The sequence below is a fragment of the Pezoporus occidentalis genome, unplaced genomic scaffold, assembly GCF_034315485.1.
Source record: "Pezoporus occidentalis ecotype Australia unplaced genomic scaffold, CSIRO_AGI_Poc_V1 ctg34, whole genome shotgun sequence".
Classification (NCBI taxonomy): domain Eukaryota; kingdom Metazoa; phylum Chordata; class Aves; order Psittaciformes; family Psittacidae; genus Pezoporus; species Pezoporus occidentalis.
This window is the reverse complement of record NW_026915376.1, coordinates 1,054,130-1,077,635: the sequence shown is the minus strand read 5'-3', so window position 1 is coordinate 1,077,635 and position 23,506 is coordinate 1,054,130. Positions and strand designations below refer to the sequence as shown.

The 23,506-nt window shown below is 39.6% G+C and overlaps 1 protein-coding gene across 5 annotated transcripts in view; it reads right to left on the bottom strand.

Moving 5' to 3' along the window:
* Positions 1–22,519, bottom strand: part of SPAST (spastin) — a 38,694-nt gene extending 16,175 nt beyond the window's left edge. For 2 of the 5 annotated variants that reach the window (XM_062629487.1, XM_062629491.1), the window contains exons 1-7: positions 21,957–22,519; positions 17,925–18,011; positions 16,598–16,681; positions 11,077–11,172; positions 4,193–4,380; positions 3,086–3,219; positions 2,672–2,765 (exon numbers count right to left, since the gene is read on the bottom strand). In XM_062629487.1, coding sequence (XP_062485471.1) covers positions 2,672–2,765; positions 3,086–3,219; positions 4,193–4,380; positions 11,077–11,172; positions 16,598–16,681; positions 17,925–18,011; positions 21,957–22,371 — 1,098 coding nt within the window. In that variant the 5' untranslated portion in view covers positions 22,372–22,519. The remainder of the gene's footprint in view (positions 1–2,671; positions 2,766–3,085; positions 3,220–4,192; positions 4,381–11,076; positions 11,173–16,597; positions 16,682–17,924; positions 18,012–21,956) is intronic. The other 3 variants (XM_062629488.1, XM_062629489.1, XM_062629490.1) reach the window with 3 other exon arrangements.
* Between the last annotated feature and the right edge of the window lie 987 nt (positions 22,520–23,506).

Here is a 23,506-nt window from a genome sequence, read left to right as displayed (position 1 = left end):
AGTGTATCATCATAAGTTACCTCTAAACACTTGGAAAAAGCGTTACTTTACATTTGTAAGGAAATGGTTTAAGACTGAGGTATGGCTTACTGGCTACCTGTGGTAGCAACAGTAGCAGTGCTACAACAATACAGGGTTTTAAAGAACCACAGTCTTTTACTAACCTGACCTAATGCACATCCCTATGGTTTCCCACACAACAGTTAAATTACATTAGGATTGTTTTGTGCATAGACATACTACAAAAGCAGCATAAAAGGCTTGAATACTTCCCACAACACAGACCAGCCGAACAAGATAAAGCATCCATTTGATTTAAAAAGGGGGGGAACGCAGGTGTGTAGTTAAAGCAGTGTTCTTACTAACGCTATATGGAAGAACTCTTTCTCTTTTTCTTATGAAATGAAACTTGAGAAAAGAAGCTTTGAGTGAAACTATTTACAACCACCTACTCTTTCTAAATGCTTCTGATAATAATCTCATTTTGTATTGGATTCATCTTTCCTACTCTGTAAAACTGCACCCATCATGTGTAGCATCACAGCAAGCAAGTCTACAAATTCAGAGTACACATTTTAATTATTCCTATAGCCCGTTTTCCCCAGCACTTTGCCTTTACCACTTTCCTCAAGAGTTCTGGAGTTCCTTCTTTGGTCTCACACTCCCCCCTCCATTCCAGCTTCCAAAAATTCCAACAATCAACCAAAAGGAACAGTAGGGCATTTCAAATATACACATCACTGTCAGCAGGCATTCTTTTCCGCAATGTCCATGACAACAAGTGACTCTGTTACCAGTGTAGTATTTCTGAGATGACCAACCAACATGCATGCTTTTATCATTTCATCATTCACAGCATTTTGCTTATGCTTGACTTTGATCGCTAAAAATAGTTATCCATCCCAACTGTATTCACTAATACATACCACCTATGTTCAAACATATTGCAGCATTTTCACCTGGATAACTACATTCCTCAGCATTTCTGCTTTCTGTGCTGCACACCACCACATGCATCTCCTGCCTGACCCCTTTTGTTTGGAACCATTCTTTGGGAGTTCCAGCATTTTCTGATACTCCAGACTGAAACTTAACTCTCCCTAACCGTGATCATCACCTACACAGTTCAGCTGCAACTGCCATTTATCACTGAGACACACTAAGCTCCTAACATTTTTGTTAATAGACTAATCATATTAAACATGGTCTGAATTAATGGCTACCATTCCATGGCAGGGGGGGTGGAACTAGATGATCTTAAGGTCCTTTCCAACCCTAATTATTCTATGATTAGCATCCTACTGCTGAAACGGTTACAGCCACTGTTTTCTGTTTATTCACCTCAGCTCTTGCTCTCCTACAAAAATACCATTAATCGGCTTGTTTAAATGTGAATTTGAGCTCAAAACTCATGAAGGCTAAAACTGAATTAGTATTTAATTTATTAAATATCCCCTTATAGTTGCTACATCTACCACACTCTTTTCTTCCAAAGAACATTTAAAATTCACAGAATTTTCTGTCTTTGTTATATCTCAACACCAAGGTCAGGCCTATTGCTAGCTACAGTAATATGAAGATGACCTTATTTGAAAACATCAACTAACTATTCCAAACCTCACCCAAAGTACTTCCCACACAGCTCATTGTGTTAGTGTTACTGAACAACAAACTTGACATACTAAAGCACTGTGCTATGACATTTTCCTTCCGCATTACAATACCAGAGCTTGCATATTTAATATCAAAGCTTTGTTTCGCTCAGGCCTGGTATTCCTGTGATGCTATGCCAGGTTTAGGGTTTCTTCCCCATGATGCTTCAAAACCAGAAACTGTATTAAAAGAGGAAGAACACAGAGCAACTCTGGTCCCCCATCAATGTGACCAGTGAGACCCACAAACAAAGAACAAACAACAACTTTGTTTGAATCATGAGCACTGCAGTAAATCATTGCATGCAGTATCTGCAAGAGCCCTCAAACTTTTTTTTTTTTCCCTGAAGTGGCTCTGAAAACTCCAGTAGCCCATAGACAAGACCTGGACCTAGGTAGGCGCAGGAGTTGAGGCAAAACCCACAATAAATAAAACTAAAGCCTAAGTGACCAATTTCCACACAGCCAAGAGGCAATCCGCCCTCACTGTATTTGCTTGTTCACTACATTTCTTTGTATCCTCCCCTGCTGCAAATAGACTGTCTGGAACATCTAACCAACATCCACATACAGAACATGACCACAGTATCAATTAACACTTTTCAAATCAGATTGTGGCATGACTTAATTTACCTGCACAATCTCATGTGTTTCACTCTTCCGATTCAGTGCTTTGTCTTTTACATGTCCATACAGGGTTGGACACACAGCTACACCTGTCTGGAACAGTAGGCTGCACAAGTTTTCAGGCATTTTTTTGTTTTGTTTGGTGTTTTAGGACTTTGTGTTTGCTGGTTTGTTTTAGGCTTGGGTTTGGTTTTGACCATTGACTAACCAGAAGATGAGGAAATTCATGGTAGAATTTTAACACACTCATTCTTAACTCTTTTTTTCCAAGACAGTGATCAATAGCAATCATAACCAGTAAAGAAAGGATTCAAGAATCACCATTTCACGTATGAAGCACAATACATGTTTTTCATTCTGTCACAGGCTGATGATGACACCCAGTTGCTTACCTCAGGTCTAAGCGAAGGAAGGATAACAATCTCTTGCAAAGCTTGTTTAGCCAGTTCCTGCCCTGCAATATCATCAAATTTGACAGCTGGCCCACTAACAAAGAAATAGAATACTAATTAGTCTAACAATGAGATAGTCTTTTTCAGCTGCAGCTGACTAATTTAATGCATTTGACTATTTATACAGAACCCTTCTGAGGAAATCTACAACTTACACTGCTAAGCTCTTAAGAAGATAAGCATTTTTCATCCTTTTGCTAATGTAACAACAAAAAAAACGCCGACCCAAAACAATCCCCCCCCCGAAATCCACAACAAACTAGAAGTACTGATTTAATTCCACATGGATCAAAACTGTACTGAGTAAAAACCTGGGTTTCTGCATTGAAAAAAATACTTTTTCTTCAGACTTACCTATCAACAATTTCATTGAGGATAAGATTAGCAAGATTACTGTCCACATTTCTAAATATCTTCAAGTCTTTCTTTTTTCGAGGAGCAGTGGTAGGAGTAGAAGGCTTATTTGTTCTACTGTTTTTAGGAGCAACCTGGAGAGGGAGCGGAAAACACCAAACAAAAACAGCTTGATATTTTTAAAGCATACTGTTAACAAAATTACTTCTTCGTTTCCCTTGCTCCAGTAAAACCTAATAGGTTAAGCAGTACTAGATATTCTCATGCCCTATTTTGCTACAAATCATACTATCATATTCAGCCACAGGTGAATCTTAGGCTGTAGAGATGACAGGCTTTTTGTTTTGGTGGTTTGTTTGGCTTGTTTGTTTGTAAGATAATTCTTGATATTTAACAACAGTATCTTCCCCCAGCATACTCAAGAAATAGAGCATCACAAACAGTTTCAGATTCTTAATACCTATAAGCAAGAATTTCTACTGCTGTCCTACACTTTGATAACTGGCCATTTGAAAGCCTTCAAATCATAGGAACAATAATGTTTAACTGCATTTATGTTCTGTCCATTCCAATTCTTTTATCACTTCCACTTTACTGTGGAGCAGCAGGGTGGGAGATAAGGAGGGAAGGGAAGATGACAGGTCAAAAGAAATACAGTGGTATTCCGTCTTACTACTATAGTTTTGTATTTCAGTCACAACCTAACCATAACTAGCTTTTCAATGTGGTCGCAATACAACCTCTACATGTATGCTTTGAAAGAGAAGGAACATGAGAAAAATCTGTCGTTCTGTTTCTCCATCTTTTATGTACTCAGTGTAACATTTATTTTTCTCCTAGATAGGCTTCCCTCTGTTTTCCACGCAAGTTTCAAAACAAGTATTATTTATTACTGCAATGCCACTTGAAGTCTATTTGCCCGTGCAGCCACTCTAAGCCCCGTGATTTCCAAAATCCACTCTGCAGCGCAGCTCAATAGGCTTTTAGATTTTTTTCTAAAAACTTTCTGCTATTACAATACTGCAATAAAGGCACTAAATCTAAAGTCTGTACTGGAATTTACATTGAGTTTCCAAGTGCATACTGCTACATTTATCTTCACCATACCTTGTGAGCTGAAGCTGCAGGGTTAGGTGTTGGTCTAGACACAGAAGATGATGATATCCCACTGTAGCTAGGTGTTCTATGGTGACCTGAAAGGCCTGTGGATCCGGTTTTTGCAACAGTTTTTGAACGAGGAAGGGAATTACTCGTGTGTGTTAAGGGATCCTTCTTTTTTGGAACCGCTCCACTTTCTATAAAGAAAACCAATGCCATGAGAACATTTTCAGCAGTCATGCTTTTACTATCAATTCTAACTTGCAGATAGTATTATTGACATGTACTATAGCAGAATAACACTAGTTTTTAAAGAAGTTTAGTACTTTCAATGGGATATTAACTGCAGCTTTCTCCTAAATTAATTTTTAATTTTTAGGGGCTTTTAAAACCAGCTCTAGTTAACCATCTTAGAGAAGGTGGCGATGACAAGTCCTGTAACAAGGGAAGAACAACATCTACGCCTTAAGACAGAACACAAGCCAGAAGATTTTCCTTCCCAAGACTTCCTAAAACACTGTTATAATGATCACCAAATTTGAAGCCATTAGAGCATTCACTCCTTAGTGATGATAGCAGGTTAGTTACTTTGGATGCTAGCTCACGTTACCTAGCACCTTCCACATAGATGCTTCACCAAGGAACTTTGAACTGGGAATATTAAAATAGTTATACCTGCAAGCAACTGCCAGGAGGTTTTTCTTACAACTTAGTTTCACTTCAGGAATCTCAAGTGATAAGTAAATAAATTCTGAAGTAAGCTCTGAAGTGGCTACATCCTCCTACATTTAAAATTAAGTCTTAAAATATTGTATTATACCACTGAATTCAACCACCACCACACATTCTGTTCACACTTAATCTAATTCACTTCTGTGACAGAGCAGGAAGTTCTCAAATGAGGTGACAGATAAAAGTTAATATTTGTCACAGGCAGTTAAAGTACAAAAGGCCATTTTGGTCCAGAGTAAGTGAAACAGCACTTGACTTCTATGTTCTTCCTATGGGATAAAGTTCCTTGGCACAGAAATAGCAAGTGTAAAACACTACTAAGAGGGAAGAACATGCTACAGTGAGCAGGCAGTTTGGTCAAGCTGGTTACTGATTAGAGCACAGCATCAGACTGGGTTTTTTTTGTGGTGGGAACACAGTACTAGAAGCTGTCTAGTACAGCACTGTTATCTGCAATGGAAACTATAAATACTGCCTTACATCCTTGGAAAAGGATTAAGAAGCCTTTTGATTAGGTAAGGGAAACATGGCATAAGAGTTAAGGAAGCTCCAGATGGATTTTGGCTACAAGTTTCTTCACTAAGATTTTAGAAATCTGCTACTCAGTTTGACTTGTTAGTCTTAAGATATAGGCCAAAGAACCCTGCTTTTTAAAGAAGTCAATGACTATGAAATAATTTTAACTTACAATACTGCAGTTCAGTGAAAAAATACTTGAAGTAGGAAGCCTTAATCTTAAATGATGTGCTTAAAATACTCAAATAAGAATTCTTCAGTGAAACACTATTGTGGGAGGATCAATTAATTACTACTATGTTCTCAGCTTCTTGCATACTACCAGGAGCAAATCTTTATACAGCCTGCAGTTATCCATGTGTTGAACTACTTGGCTAACAAGCTTCTAAAGCCTTTCTTGAGTCAGTAATCTGTTCCTTTTAAGAGTTACAGAAAGTCTGCAGGTGTCATCATAAACAATGCAGATGTATCAACATGCAAAAAAAAAAAACAAGGGAATATGAAGAACATAATTAACTACATTCACCTGTAAGATATTTCTTGAAAAACAGAACCAAAACTGGCTACTGACTAAATCATGCACAGATCCAGAGCAGGTTAAATTTAGTCACTCCTGCACAGGAATTTCTAAGTCAAAACCTCTTAAAAATTAGGCATACATAGTAACTTTCAAGTTCAAAATGCAGTCTATGAAGCTATTAAATTAGTTCTAGCTACTCAGGACTTCGTGGTCCAATTTAATCAAAGGTGGCACTCTGGTTTATTCACTGAGGGGTTTTTTTTGTTTGTTTTTATTTTTCCCTTCAGTCTCATTTGCACAGCTGGCTTAAAGTCAAGACAGGAAGGCATCAAAAAGCTAAAGTAGCATTTCTCCATCTCCTTCACCCTAACATGTTGCTCAGGTATCACACTTTCCCAGAACTACCCCCATCCATTGAGAATAATGCACACACACACACACACACACACACACACACACACACACACAGAGCAATTCTGAGTATCACAAAACTGCACAGGTAAGGAGTATTTCAAGAAGCTGGAAATAAGGTGCCAGAGAGGAGAGGGGAAGTTTTAAATACAAATTAGAGTTCATTCTAACTGTACCTCCAGGAATCAAGACCACTAAGTTTACACACGTTCTGTGGTCAGTCCCACCAGGTAGCACAGAAAGAAGCACTGATGAACTGCTCTTGAACATAGTTGTTCTGCGTCAACTCCAGAGGGAAATGCAATTTTAGATACATATTTTCATTGAGGCGGCAAATAAAAATGCAACCAAACTTTTCCAAATTACTGTTTATCTAAAGTTTACTTATTTCTAAAGGGTTAAGTGCTTTTCAGACTTACAGCCCATTTCATAAGATATACATTTTGCTGCAATAAATGCAGAATCCCCCAAACACATTTCTTACCCGTTTGTATTTGTTATCTGCTGAAAGACTGAAAATATGTTCTAAGTGACCTTAAAACCTTTGTAATATCTCCAGCAGCCTTTTGCCAAATGTTTCTCCATTCTGTATAAAACAGTAAGGAAGTGCCTGAAATATCTTCTGATCACAAAAACTATGGGTTTCTTTTCAAGTGTATTCAAAACACTGAATGATTCAATTGTCTACTTTATATATGCTTACAGAATAGCAATAGAGGCTTGATCATTTTGATTCTACTCTCCAATTCTTGACTGGACAGAATAACGTACATTAAAGCTCCAAGCTGACACCACTGGATTCTACAGACATAATAACTATCTGGCCTGAAGCTTAAACAAGCAGTGGCAATTCTAGTCTTGCAAAACTGTTTCCAGCCTTCAGTTGTGACACCTTAAAAAAACATCAGGGAACATTTCTCAGAAATTCCTCACATATGCCTATTGAGATCTGATGTAAAGTGACTAAGACAAATTATTCTATGTGGTCTGTGGGCCCCAAGCTGGGAAAAATAATTCAGTGCTGTAGACTTATCTGTAACTTTATGTACATAATTTTATTAAAAATAATTAAAAATCTTTAAACTTCTTAGCTATAAATTTTTCTGCATTTCAACAATCACAACAGCCCCCAAAACAGCAATTCCTTCAAAGATAATATTCAGATAATTCAAAATTCCTTCAAATATTGTATTATATTTTCAGATAGGTAGATTCAAGTAATAAAATCTACCTAACACAAAGCTTCAGAAAATAACATGTCCCATGTTTCAAATGACAGCATAGCTATGTAGATCAGGGAGTTCTATGTAGTAGCTATGTAGTCATGCAGCTGACAGACATGTCAAAGACCTACTGTTGGCAAATTATGGTGCTAAAAACCATCTTACTGCTACTTGTTCTTCTACTTTGGAAGATCCTTAAAAACCTTCAGTATCAACAGAGTTTTTGTGACTTGAAAAATACTGTCAACATATGCCTACTATTAAAGACATGCTAGCAACTTCTTCCAAGTGAAAACTGAGATAGAATATTAGCTACTTCCACAGTGCTAATGCTGTGATAAGAAAAAATGTAATGCTTTGTCTGATCATCTACCACACCAAGATTTACACGTTAAATGTAAAAAGGTACACTGGAATTACTTTCATAGAATGGTTAGGGTTGGAGAGGACCTTTAGACCATCTAGGTCCAATCCCCCTGCCATGGGCAGGGACACCTCATACTAAGCCATATCACCCAAGGCTTCGTCCAACTTTATTACTATCAGTACTGTATGCCCAGTAAGTTAGTTCACGAAACTCAAACACTGCTTGGCAAGACTGGCATAAGCTCCTTCCCAAACTATTTTAAAAACAAAAACCAACAACCCATAATGCAAAGGAAAACATGCATGTCTGGAAAAAAGCCAACAGTTAAAATGTTTCACAACTAATTTAAGACTGCTATGAGAATAAGAGTGATGGATATTAAACAATAACTACATATTTAAAAATAAAGTTTTGGGTCTTAAGTTACAGCATAGCCTTCTGCAGCTGAAAGGCAGGTAATACTGCTGTAATGATGTTTCATAAAAACCTCATTATAAATCTATCAATCAGATAAATTCTCAAGGAAAATCACTAGCTATTCAGGTAACTATGAATAAGGAAGACAGGGATACATAGTCATCTGTGCTAGAATCAAGTAAATTGGCCTGAAAAGCTGACGAAGAGTACCTTGCGAGAAGGAAAAAAAAAACAAAAACAAACTCAAATTGGTAACACTCTGTAAATACAAAAACCATGCAATATAGTTGTGAGAATAGAATATCCTAAAGAATTAAGAAGCAAACACATCTGTAAAGGTTTTGGCCTTTAAAGGCATATGAAAAAGCAAAGCACTTTCTGACCAAAGAACACACTAAAAAGCGTTTTCTTGATGTTAAAACTGCACCACGTTTCATACTTCATAACATCCTGGACTTTAAAAATGCCCAACCTGACAGAAAAATGAAGCTTATGCCAGAGCCCTGTGGCTCAATACCTCTGCAGTATGCCTCTATTTTCCCAGTGTCACCAGTCCTCTTATCTCAAATAGCCTCTCCCAGTAACAGCAGTTGTCTTATCTCAAACAGCCTGCAAGCTGATTTTGTAGTTTTCTAAGAATTTGTGGTCTACTTTGTAATTTTAAATGACTGCAGTTCTCCATGTGAAAATACCACCTTTATTACAACATGTATAAAGAAACAGTAACAGCAAGATTGGCGGATTGAAGCAAAACTTCTGCAGTACTTCTAAGAAGTGTAGAAGGAACAGGTTCTTACAAACAAAACTCCCTCTCCCTACAGCCCTCCACAAAAAAAAAAAACGAGAGAGTGCCTGAGCATGGGAGCATGGGCACCAGCCAGTTAGGAAATTCAGATGACTGTTAACAGGCTGACTTCCCTGGTACTATCAGGGATCCCAGAGCTGCAGAAGTTCAATACTTAGGTTAAACTTCTGACTTTCACAAATTACAAATCTCAAGTTTTCCTCTGGCAATGTAAATGCAAATAGAAATGGAACAAGCCTCTTGTGAACTCTCATTCAAAGTAATCGGTGGAGACCCGGTACCTAACTCTTTTTTTATGACCAACTCATTAGTCCTTCCGTCTCTCCTCAGATCCCCTTAAGTCTGGTAAATAAAAGTTCCTCTGTTAGCCTGCACTGCTTTTCAGAAAGTGGGAAGACTCTCAGAAAAAAAGAATCCCCATGAGACCATGGCCATTCACTGTTGTTTCGCTACCCTTTCCTCCACAGTCTGGCAGAAGTGGTTCAGTGATTCGTCTTCTATAATCCACCAGAAGTATGACTCCAAATGGGTAAACTGACTAATACTACTTTCTGTGTTTATCAACAGTGACCACCTCCTGCTACAGGAACTTTTGTGAAAAACAGCTGCCAAAGAACTGGCAGAAATGTTTCTTAATTTCCAGTAGATGCCATTGGATGCTTTGTTACTAACAGATTTAATTAATAGTTTAATAAATAGAGTGAAAGTTCAGTCCAAGCTTATGCAGCATCCAATTCTGAAATATGTTGAGAAAAATGTACAAAAAAAAAATAATCAAGGAACGAGTTTAAAGAAAAACCTATTCATATTTAATCAAACAGAGCATGTTATAAACTTTTGTGTGTATATGTATGTATTTGTTTATTCAATCTCCAGCCAACCAGGTACAGAAGTTGTACTTGGTCATTTCAGGTAAACGGTTCTCAAGGTCAATCTACATAAGAACTTGTACTGAAAAGCCACTTTAACTACATCTTTTTGACAAATGCAGTTAAAAATACCACACATGTAGCAATGTACAGGTGACTAACATGACATAGTTCTAGTACTTTTAACTTCTCATACATCATAAAGAATAAAATCTAGCAGCAGTATGACTTCAGAACTAGAAATGGAGCTAGAAAAGGCATGTTGTTTAGTTGCTTTAAAAGCTGCATACTGCTCTTGACTCAGAAGACAAGATTTATAAATTCCATTGCCTGTTTGCTCCATTTTATTTCACATTGTAGTCTACTGTATAAAAGATCAGTTGAGATCTCAGTTGTGACAGAGCTTACTGCTGGCTTAAAACATTCCCTGAAGACAATTCACAAACCTCCTGGCAACTTTACTCCTAGTGTAAGGAGAAACAAGTTTATTTCTGTTATTTTAGCATCCCTGGTGCAGTCTTCTGGGAAAGAATACAACCAACCTTCCTTTACAAAAAGTAACAGCTGTTTGCCCCACCTTATTTTAATTGTGCATCTGCTTCTCAGAGTAAAAAAACCCTGAAATTTAAAGCAGCACATTCAATCTCACAGTATCATAAAGGAAGAACTACTTATGTAGGCACAATATAACCTACATACAGTACACTGCCTTTGACACTTTCTAGAACAGGTTTAATTTAATTCCTTTAAGAATATAACATGAAAAGTATTTACTAAAATGTTGCCTTAAGTAAGTAGTTTTGGATTCTAGGACAGTCATCGTAAGAGAACTGAGTACTATAGAACAGTGTTGTCAAAGCCACGGAATGTATTTTATACAAAGCCTTTAAAAATAGAAATATAAACCAAATTTTTATGTATTTACGTATTTTTAAGTTGGTGGGGCCAGAACATAGCATTGCGTATTTTTCCCTGCAATACATCAGAAACTTAGAGACATCCCCTTAATAGGCGCCGGTAAAACCAAACCCACCTGACTGGAGATGTCCATTGCGGCATGCCAGGTTAGTACTGTCATTATAGACCTCCATTTGCGGCTTGGAAATTTGCAAAACTGCCTGCAGCTTCTCTACATAATAGACAGAGGGGGAGGGAGGAAAAAAGGACAAAATAAACAAACAAAAACCAAAAATGAACCAAGAAAATTTATGTATGCTGAACACACAAATGTCAAGTTTGGCTTTGTTACACTTGATACAGGGTTAAAGATAAAAGGAGTATTTCTAGCTTCTACATGTTTAGCAAATTTGTAAGAGAATTCTGTTAGTATAAGCATGACTGAAAACAGCTTTAAAACTAGCCATTTGTAGCTGAGTTAATTACAGCAGTCTTTCCAGTCTAGTGACTGTGGTTACTTCCCCAAATGGTCAGGATTAATTCAACTTCATTTACTATATACTAGTGTTGATAACACGGTTCTGAAAGTCCTCCCCAAGGCATTACTTTTGACCAACTGCAAGGAGCCATCCCTTTCCTGCGTATTAAATGTTTCACTTAAGTGATAACAGCCAGTCAACATTTTACAGAAACCTCAACTGTTCAAGTAAAACACCACAGATACATTAAGATGTCTTTCAAGATCTCTATTTAGAAATATAATTGCCTTGAAATTAAGTCAATAAAATTATCATGCAAGCTGTATTATTTAAGAGCTTAAGAAACATCCAAATATAAGATTTATAAGGTTAAAGATTAAGGAGAAAGAAATTAACTCTAGGAAGTCATGATGAACTAGCCAAAGCATGTGTCAAGGTATAAGGCCGCAACTAATGCAGAATAAGTCAGTCTCTGGCTTGTTTGCTCTCTACAGCCCACCTACCACTCCTGCTTTTTCCACCGCAGTTAAAAATCTCTAGGCCTTACTATTTTTGGAGGAAGAACTGCCATTCAGAGCTTCCGTATCATATATCCAACAAGCATAAACACCTCCTTGCTCCACTTCTTTGCCTATTACAGGTATTCTTCCAGCCTTTCTGCTTCATTCCTTTCTTCCGCCTGCTCCTGATCACTCAGCTGCTTAGCCTCCCTGAAAAGTATTTTAGGCCTCATAGCTTAAGTGATGGTGCAACAATAATATCCAGACTGAGCAAGATGTGATTTAGAGTGAAAACTTAGTAGCCACAGGCAAATGCAAAAAGCTACAGTTCCAGGTTAGTATGTGCACCAAGGGTTTACTTTGCTTTACATTGAAAGCACTGAAGTCAGGTACAGTAAAACAAAAAAATGTTAAGTCACACAAGAACACTCTACAAACCACCACAAGCTTTGTAACTTACAAGAAGTTACCCTAAGAAACCTCCTTCTAAAGACGCCTAAGAAAATTTCTTTTAGTATGACTGACTGCAAACACAGTGTACTATTTCAGCAGGTGAAACACTACTGAAAGAAACAGCAGAATAGTCTACTCCCTGCCCAGTCCATGCAGTCTGAAAGGAAAGTACAGAGAAAAGCTTAGGAAACAAAATTAGTATTAACAGACTTGGTAAGATATTAGACAATCAGTTACGTTGTGGACAATCATAGAATAGTTAGGGTTGGAAAGGACCTTAAGATCATCTAGTTTCAACCCCCCACCATGAGCAGGGACACCTCACACTAAACCATGTCACCCAAGGCTTCGTCCAACCTGGCCTTGAACACTGACAGGGATGGAGCATTCACAGCTTCCCTGGGCAATCCATTCCAGTGCTTCACCACCCTTATGGTAAAGAACTTCCTCCTTGTATCCAGTCTAAACTTCTCCTGTTTAAGTTTTAACCCATTACCCTTGTCCTATCACTACAGTCCCTAATGATGAGTCCATCCCCAGCACCCTTATAAGGCCCCCTTCAGATACTGGAAGGCTGCTAAGAGGTCTCTACGCAGCCTTCTCTTCTCCAGGCTGAACAGCTCCAACTTTGTCAGCCTCTCTTCGTACGGGAGGTGCTCCAGTCCCCTGATCATCCTTATGGCCCTCCTCTGGACTTGCTCCAACAATTCCATGTCCTTCCTATGCTGAGGACACCAGAACTGCATGCTATACTCCAAGTGAGGTCTCACAAGAGCAGAGGGGCAGGATCACCTCCTTTGACCTGCTGGTCACGGTTCTTTTGATGCAGCCCAGGATACGGTTTGCTTTCTGGGCTGAGAGCACATGCTGCCATAAACCTACCAAATAAACACCACTGAAGCCATTGTCTTATTTAGGCAACACTAGACTTTGAAATCAAGGTAATGTTCCCAATTTGAAAAAAAGGAAAAAAAAAAATAAAATAAAAATCTAGCCTAAACACAAGTCTAAAGCAAAACCAAAATCACATCCAAGAAAGCAAAAAAATCCAAAAAGGTGTCCATGGAAGCCCATATCTATACACTAGCAGATTTATTACCAAACAGGGTACTGATGATACTTGTATGATGTGCCATGTGCATCTTTCAACCAAAACACTGAAGCTAATTGTAGTATAACAGAAAGGCACTTGTGCTGTGGGAAATCCAACCCCCTACAGAAAAGGCCTCGGAAATGGGAGACCACTGACTGGTAAAGCACGTGTATATCATCAGAAGTGAACAGTGTTGCACTGGACATTATGTTTACCTGTCTTTAGGAACAGCAAACTGCTGAGCTGCTCTGTTTTATGTACCAATTATAGAAAGCAAATATCACTCTGTGATTCTAAATATATGAAATATAATGATTCTACTGTGGGTGATCAGTCATCCAGGAGAGATCAGGTTTACAAAGACCAACAGAGCAAGACTTATCCACTCATCTAAATAACTGCACAGCTACCATACCCTAAACCACATCAAAAACACAGACCGCCAAATGTTAGAACTTTTAAGTCCTGACAGCCAGGACAACCCAATATTCTCACTGGACTGCCAAAGTGGTCGTGTCACCTTGAGGTGCCCTGACACATACCTAGAATAACTGCAGCTGTCATGGTACAGCTTTAGAGACTATGATACAGTAATTTACGTTCAAGATGAAAACAGGCCTCAAAATAGTAAAGCCATCATCCAAGATAAGTAGCTACATCTTCTTGGTTGAACATCAGTGGTGTGATGACACATGGCAATAATACACGGGTGTGATCAGACATCATGCTCCCATCAGTGGTGTCAAACAGCCCCATCAGCAGTTACACTGATGACTCAACACACTTCAAAATAAATCAAAGCTCTGAGCACTTCTAAGGGACAGTTATAATCCGTATGACTTAAAGTTCACTTTCTATGTATTATCAATGTAACTTGCTTGACTGGGTGGCATTTTAGTCTGCAATCACATCTCTGCCTAGCAAGCAGGTTGAAATATTTGATATTATTGTTTAGTCTAAATCTGTTCTATCCTGCAAGATAATGCAATAAAGGAACCACTTATTCTCCCTTAAGAAATTGAGAAATTCCACAGGAAAATTACTTGTTGATCTTAAGAATTAGATTCATAGGAAAAATCACCTTATTGAACCTTTAGAACTTCAAGAGCCTCAGGTCTAGTTCAACTACAAAATCATCTCTACACCACCTAAAAACTTTCAAGTATCTGTTACTCTAAAAAGCTAAAAGGTATGCTTAGAACTGCACATGCAATTTAACTCTACAATACCTTATACTTCCACAAAATCCACGTAAAATCACACAACAAAAACAGATGCTGTCAATACTTGAAAGTTGGTTAGATGGTATAACAAATATTACTTGAATAGATCCATAATGATCAAGTTTGCAGGGATTTAAATCCATTGGAATCTTTCTCCAAACATCACCTTTTTCCTTCCTGAAGGGCAGATGGCTTCACACGCTCCTGTCTATACATATTTTGCTCTCAGGTACATTGTTTGAAGCAGATCCTTAGTGCAAACTGAACAAGAGCTTATGTAGAACAAAGTACAAAACTTTAGATAATTTCAAAGTAAAAATAAATAATATTTGACATTAGCTTATGCAATAAACGCTATTCTGTCCATTCACCTTTCAATCTCCACAAGCAATACAAAGAGCATGTGATCACACATTCAGGTAGTAGAGATTAATGTGCCAGCTTGACTTCAATTTCAGGTTTTTTTTGTTATGCTAATCATTGTTATCTTGTCCAGCACAGCAAGTGAGCAACCTTGCAAGTGCTACTACAATAACACCAACAAGGATGAAGCACTGTCTACAAAACACAGACACTGGCATTTCAGGGTTCAAATAACAGCAAATTTTTTAAAGAAATCCTAGCTGCTTGCAATTCGGATGTCAGCAACAAGACATACCTTATCAATATAGCATATAATCACTTTCACTCTTTTGTTCCCTAGTTTGTATTTTCTCTAGAAATCAGCCTTTAACCCTAACGAGTAAAAATCTTTTCTGCATACACTAAAATTCTACTGACAAACACCTGCAATAAAGCATAGAAGCCAGAAGCCTATTTTGCCCATGTTACCTTCACTTTTTTCTAAAAGAACTAAGGATACCAGGAACTCAAACAAAACAAAAATAATTCACTTCCTTGTGGTTGTCACAACTTCCCTGTCAATTACTAGTTAGGACCACTGAATCACGAAGTGTAAGTAAGAGAAGGAAAGAACAAAGGTTTTCCTGTCTGCTCTACAAGCTCCTAGAAGAGGCAGTTAGAAGAACTCAAAACAACACAATTCAAGACTAAGGCTGCAGATAAATTAAACTCAAGTACATTTGTTAGGTTTTACTTAAAGAGCAATTAAAAAGTAATCTGTATTTTCATTTTACTGTCTAAACTGAAAGCATTTCCGAAGTTCTCAATTTAGAGGATGCACTACACAAAAGTGGGGGGCTGCTGCCTTATGGGGTGGGGGGGAGTCTTTTTTTATCATGCACAGTACAATGCTATTTCCAATACTGCCTGGTTTACTCTGTCCATTAAGAGTTTATATATAATACAACTTTGATAAAGCTATACAACACTACGCTTCTGAAGTGATCTTACCTGCTAGTCTTAAAATAGACCAGTACTAGATAAAAATTAAAGCATTAGGATTTCATAACCCTGTGGACTACATGATGCTAAAGAATTATTATTACTGCACATAGCAATGATCAGGACAAATGTTACATAAGTGACAGCAGAATTAACAGAACATGAGGTAGTTACATGTACAGAAGGCACACTTAGTACTAATGAACAGCAGTATATCCTGAGCTTTACTACAGTTCTAACACAGAAATCCAAAACTAGCTCCAACAAGAGTTAGTCAAGACTTCTGCAGTTTATGAGTCAAGCGTGCTACGATATAAAGACTTCTCAGTTACTTTTACACCTATATATTAAGGCATAGGGAAGCAGGTCATGAGATTCCAATTTCAAAATCCATCAACAGCATTAAAAAAAAATATTACTCTCAACTAAAAACCAAACTTAAGAGAGCCTACACAGATAATGACTCTTTCACTTCAAAAATCAGAGTAAAGTACTTGAAGAACACATATGGGGAAGTCTGGAAATTTTGTCATTATCTGCACAAGTCATGAATTGTAAGTGGTACCTAAGAGCTGCAAGCGATCCTTGGCCATTGCCAAATTTGTCATCATTTTAGATTGCAGACGTCGAGCTCGTTCACACTGATCACCTTAAAAAGAAAAATCAAAGTTAAAACATAATTTGGCAAATTAACTTTTTAAAGTACTAAAATACTGACACCCAGGCTTCCCTCTTCTTTCTCCTACCCCTTACCTACCATCTCCACTAAGAAACATCATTGCAAAACTAATGACAAAAATCCTAGAGCTTTCTATTTATTCGAGAATTTGAAGTTAGTTGAGACTATCTGCTTTATGATGCTGCTCATAAAGCAGTGAGAACCCAAGCACTGCTTTGCATAATTTTTTAATATTTAACACTGACAATGTGCCCATTGTCACTCCATTTTCCTCAGGGGAAACTGAATAAAAATGGTTTTTTAGAAAGCTTGAAAAGTGACTGAGAGGCAAGTACAATTTGAAATAACTCAGTTCAAAATTAACAGATTTCAATTCAGTTGACTGTGTCCCTTTACATTTCAAAACACAGAATTACAGACATTAATATCACCACTTCCTAAAGAATAACATTTGTTCAAGTCAAGCTTTTTCTTTTTTCCCTTTAATGTGAAATTTAGATGGGTTGTATCAAACGCCACCAGTATTCTGCATAAGTAACATGTCATAATATACTGCTCACAAACATTTCTAAACATAGCTGAGAAACAAAACAGCAGTCTGCAAAAGCAGTTACAGGTTGGGGGGGGTGTGTGTTGTTTATTATTATTGTTATATTTTCAGGAGATAAATTCTTAGGAAATCTGTCACTTATACCTATTTCTCCATGGTACATACCTGCTTCTACACTACAGATTAAAATGTTTCCATACACACAGATGGCTTTCTTCCTTTGTTGGAAATGTTCAGCTATTTTGGCATAAGCTACTCAGAAGCACAACACTAGACCATGCTGAATTGGGGTTTTTTTTAGTCATACTGAAGGGAATATGAAATTCTGCATGAGAACATGAACTGTCAACTCTGACAAATCAAAACAGAACTCAATATTTTGACATGTACATTATGTAAGTGTTTTGCTTTAGAATTTTCATGAACTGCTTATGATTTTGGATAGCGTGAAAATATTTGGAGCATGATTAGCATGTGTTATAGACCAGAACATTAAGATAAAACAGAGAAATGGACCAGTGCTCCCCTACAGCTAGAACACTCTAATGAACAAATTCATACAGCAGACCATTCCTAGCATCTACTATATTTAGCAATACTGATTTCTCGCTCTGAAGAAGTCATAAACCAGAATCTTTCCCACAAAATCCAAAACTGGCTTACCTTGACCAATTACTAAGACAGCTATTCCTTTCTCCAGTTCTTCAATTCCTTTCTTATACCATTCAACAGCTTGTTCCTTTTGTCCTGCTTAAAAAGGAAGTGAACCCATTATTTTCTGTAATGAATTAAAGCTTACGAATGGTTCCATATAATGCTACGTAAAACAAGTAAGAGGAAGGAGGAGATATTTTAACAAAATCCTATAATTTAAAGAAACATTTAAAGAGACACTGTGAGCAAGCTTTTCTATTAAAAACAGGTACTACACCAGTTGGTGTAACACGGTATCAAATCACTTTTAGGAATATTTCTATGTCCACCTTATAGGGACGAGTCGCCCTCCCCCACCCACATCCCCAAGATCTCAGACACACACAAACCCTCAAACAAACAATACCCCAAATAAAAGGCAAAAAGGTTAGCCTACACATATTTGCTTACAACAGAAATGGTGAAATGAATTACTTTTCTTTCTGGAAACAAGCCTCTCAATCTTCCAGTAATAGCCAATACCAAGTAACACTAGAGGCACAGAAACTCAAAAAGAAAAGCAATGACTCTAAGATACTACTCAAATGAGACAAGAGACATTTTTCCTCTGGTTAACTTTTGTATAGAGCAGCTCATTAGTCATGGAGGTATTTCTTTGTTCATCCTATCATGAAACTGTTTTATCACAGGTGAACATCAACCTTCACATGAAGTACAATACATGTAGAATTAGAAAGGACCCCTGTACCAACAATGTCCTAAATGGATTCTACAGCAGACACAACTGTGAACATGGCTATGCCTAACCTATACTGTCTAATGCCATGACAGCAAATGACCCACTGGGGAGACATCAATATCTACTTCATATTGCTCCCTTTCTATAAGCACTCTGCATTAATAAGATACTTGCCTGCATATGGAAACATACTTTTACAGGGTAGCTATGTCAAACTAAGTATGCCTTTCCACACAGGAATACAGCACATTAGGTATTTCAATTTAAACCTGATTAGCATTAGTTGCTGCTAGTGCTAGGGGGGAAAAAAAAAGCCTAGATTGAAAATTTCAGATACCACTATCCCAGTTTCACAGGAGATGTTTCACCAAACTATTCCTAAGTGTCAGTTATCAGTGATGTGTTGCTTCTGCAATCTAATCTTTTTGATAATTTCAGTCCCAAATTGCTATTTTCTAGCAAACTGCAGCACCAGTAAAAAAAATATTTCAACACACTTCTAGAACCAGGTTAAGGGTGTTCTCTTGCTCCTCTCCAGATGCAAAATCTTTTAATAACATTTGGCAAGTTACCCTGCACAGATAATTCCCACGCTTTGCTCTTCTTACCAATGCAAATCACAGGAGCAGCGCCCTCCCACAGTTATGTACATCACACACCTTGGGAATAATCTTATTACTACCTTTTCTCCACCAGCCTCATAGATCCTGACTGTTAAGGACAGATACATTAAATCACCAAAGCTGAGTGCCTTTCATCTTATTTGTGGCCTTTTCTCTTTAAGCTTCTCCCCATCACCTATAGAAACTGTTTCAAATGCAATGTAACTCTGATGCTGAATCTGGCTATTAGAAATCAAATTTCAGATGATTCCACGCACCTCTGCTATTGCCTAAATTGCTTTGTTATTCTGCAGAGCAGTTGCAAACATGCCAAGGTCATCAGTAAAATCTCACTTCCACATTTTAACTGGAGAAGTTTGAAAAGCACTGTACCAAAGTGCACTGTTTGCAAAAGTACCATTCTGAATCCATGCGGGATGGTTTACTAGTTCTCAGTGATAAATACATTCAATGTCACATTTCTTGGAAGCTGTTGATTTGCTGTACTGGGTCTGGCTAGAATGGAGTTACTTTTTCTTCACAGCAGCCCCTATGGCACTGTGGTTTTTATTTGCAACTAAAAGTGTTGATAAGACACCAAAGGTTGGACTATTGCTGAACAGCACAACCTGAAGATTTTCTTTTCCCCTATTCTATATCCCCAGCGAATAGGCTGGGGGTGCACAAGAAGTTGGGAGGGGTCACTGGCAGGATGACTGACCCAAACTGGCCAAAGGGGTATTTCATATCACAATGCCTAATTCTCAGCAATAAAAACTTGGGTAGAGGAATAACCGGGTGGAGGCCAATTTACAAGGCAGTAATTGCTCAGAACCTCCCTGGGCACTGGTAAGCAATGCCTTTGTATCATGAGTTTCTGACCCACCTCTTCCCTTCACTTATTAAGTGTCTTTCTGCTAAGGCACAAGCTTTCTCACTTTTGCTCTTCCTGTTCTCTCCCCTGCCTCACTGAGGGGCACAAATAAGCAGCTGTGTGGGTGCTGAGCTGCTGGCTAAGGTCAACCCAACACATGTGCCTTCTCACTCCCAGGAGAAGGTGTTAAGTGTGACATACCACACCAAGAATGTCCATTTCACAAATAATTCAGAAGCATAAAACTTACCAGAAGTGCTATCATAATTACTTAAGTACACATAGCTTCCAGAATAGCAAAACCACCACATAATTAACAAGATATTAGATGATCCAGAAACCCCAAACATCTTGCATGCTATGCTTAATATAGTGCCTTTTGTTGGAAGCTATACAAAGGTTGTTTACATACCAAATATATTCAAAGTTATGCATGTATTCTAGCAAAAACAAATAAGCAAATAACAAATCAATGTATTAAAACGAGTTCTTTCTCAGTGCAATGAATACTGCAGTTGCAGGGTTGTAACAGCTTTGCAACTGCTTGTTCTAGCAGCAAAGATGTTCTTAATAAACATATGACCTGTGCAGCTAATTCACATATGATAATTCTAAGAGTATCTACAAAGGAAGTCCATGATTAAAATCAGTATTTGAAAGCTTACCCTTCAAGCCACAACAATGGAATGGGCACCTGATAATTTAAGACTTTGGTACTCTTCAGAGAGCAATCAATACTACAAAAGTTTTAAACTACCTCACTTTTGTTCATGCTTTGCTCCTACAATCCTCAATGCTCTCACACTTTATGTCTGTTCTAAAGTAACGCTCCTGCACCTTGTGAGGTTTTTCCTCCCAGAGTTTATCACTGCTACTCCAACAGTGCACAGCAAGACACATCCCACACTTTTATGGTGCTCTCAGCATGTAGTTCCTATTGAAGCCCTATACCTACTTTTTTAACATCCTCCTCTATTATAGCAGTTGCACTACAGCTCAACTGAAATGGTATAAAGTATTCTGACGTTTCCAGAGAATTTTAAAACACAGCACAGCATGTCCCTAAGGACTATCTTTTGGAGGCTGACAGAGTTGTGCTGCTGCATTTAGAATAAATGGCCACATCAAATGCCGTAGCAATTGCTCTGTTTGTTTGGGTTTTTGTTTGTTTGCTTTTATCCTCTAGGAAAAAAAAAGAAACCCCTTACTCCTGTGTTTCATTTAATCAAACCCTGTGAATCCTTCTTAAGCTCTTCTAGTCACATAGCAATAGTTTTCTTAAGAGCAAGCATGCCAAGCAGCTTTAGAAAAATAGTTTCTCAAAACTGCCAGAATACGAATATTCCTTAAAATTCAGACGACTTCAAATGAGCAGTTTGGAAGCAGAATTTCCTTCAGACTTACCTCAACACTTCCATCATTTGTAATGACGGTACACTAAAGATGCACCCTTATCATTGCTCCTGATGCTTTTGTTGTCCGGCTGACTCGGTCACACTGAGAGCTAGCTGCACTCACAGCCAGGCCTCCGCACTAAAAGCTTTAAAGCTATTACAGCGAGATAGAGACCTGCTTCACGTGTGGGAGACAAGCCTGCACCTGCCGGATGCGGACGGACCGGACTCGGACGACAGGGAGCGAAGCACCGTACCCGCGAACAGGCGGCCGCACGGCGTTCGCCCCCCCCGGCACAGATCCTTCGTGACCCATATTTCTCACACGAGCAAGATTTGTTTGCTCTCAACTCAAAGCGGCAGCTCTGGCCTTGCCCGCCCTCCCGACACGGGCCTACCCGGCCCGCCTCCCACCGCATCCCTCTCCCCTACCTCTCTCGTCCTCGTCGATGCGCAGCGCCATGGAGATGCACTCAAAGGCCCGCTTGTGGCAGGCCCGCACCGTCTCGGGCGCCCCGCCGGGCTCGGGCGCGTCGCTGGCTCCGGCCCTGCTGCCCTTGGCGGCCATGAGGGCGCCGCAGGAGAAGCGCTCGCAGAGCCAGGCGAAGAGCAGCCCGAGCTGGAAGGCGACGAAGCGGAGCAGGGCGAAAGCGGCGAAGAGCGGATACGAGAAGTAGTACAGATTCCGCTTATGGGGGGAAGCCGCCGCGGCCGCCGCCGCCGCCCCCGCCGGCGGCACGGGGGGAGCCGGCCCAGGCGGCGAGGAGGGCGAGGGCCCGGCGGCCGGAGGCGCGGAGCTGGAGCCGGCTGAGCCCTTCTTTTTCCCTCGGCCGCCCGGAGAATTCATTCACCGCCGTCGCCATAACCCGCTGCCAGGGACTGACAACAACCGGCCATGGCGGCAGCGGCGGCGACGCCCCTTTCGTTCAGCCCCAGGGGGAGGAGTGCGCAGGGCACTTCTCAGACACCGCCCGCCGTCGCCCTCAGTGCCTTTGCCGGCGAGCCGCAGCCACAATAGGAGGCGGAGACGGCGCCGCGGGGCGCCTACAGCTCCCGGCCTGCCCCGCCGGCCGGGGCGGGGACTCCAGCGGGACGTAGCACCGTGTCTGTCAGTGCTGTGCCTATGCCCGGGCCAAGCCTGCGGAATGGCAGCACACTGAAACGCAGCGGGTGGGAAGAGGATGAACCTAATTAATTTAATAACATTAATTATTCCGACTGGCGCTGTGAGCCGCCCCGCACTGCGGGGTACCTGGCGCCGCTGTCGGCGTGCAGGCGTTGTGGGAGGCAGATGAGCATCGTTGGGAGGAATTTCCTCCCTCCCAAAGTCGTTCGCAGTGCGCAGCAGCCGATGTCCATCCTGCCGCCTCTCGTATCGCCCCCGGGAACATGGCAGTGGGTTCTCCGGTGATTTGACCACTCCACGTCTGTATAGCTGCCGTGACAGACTGCGCACGACCTGCGCCTGGGGCCGGACCGAGCCCTCCCTCTGAGCTGCGATCTTCCCCTCCTTTCATTTTCGGTTGATTTGCTTTGTTTTGTCACACACTCTCTGCTCTGCAAATAAAATACTCAGAGCTACTGTTAACGTCATGACAGATCGCTCCCTTCTACACCCCAGAAAGGTCAACAGAAGCCAGGCTGACACAGAGTATGAGTTCATAACTCGGTGCACCAGCGAGCTGCTTTCCCTTTCACAGCAGGAAATTGGGGCAGGTGGGGGTGTTAATTAAAAGGAATTGAAATCACTGCCGTCCCCGATGTGTTACTGTCTTTCCCCAAGTTACTATAAAATTACTGTTCGATTACTTTTCTTGTTTGTGCCACACACCTGCTTCTAGTTCAGAAAGCTCCCTCAGTAATGGGTATTGTCTCTACTTAAACTGAGAGTTACTTTAACAACAGAACCAAGTATTAGTTTTCTTACTGTATAAAATACATGATTTTATTAATATATAAAAATCATAAATATACAACTATTC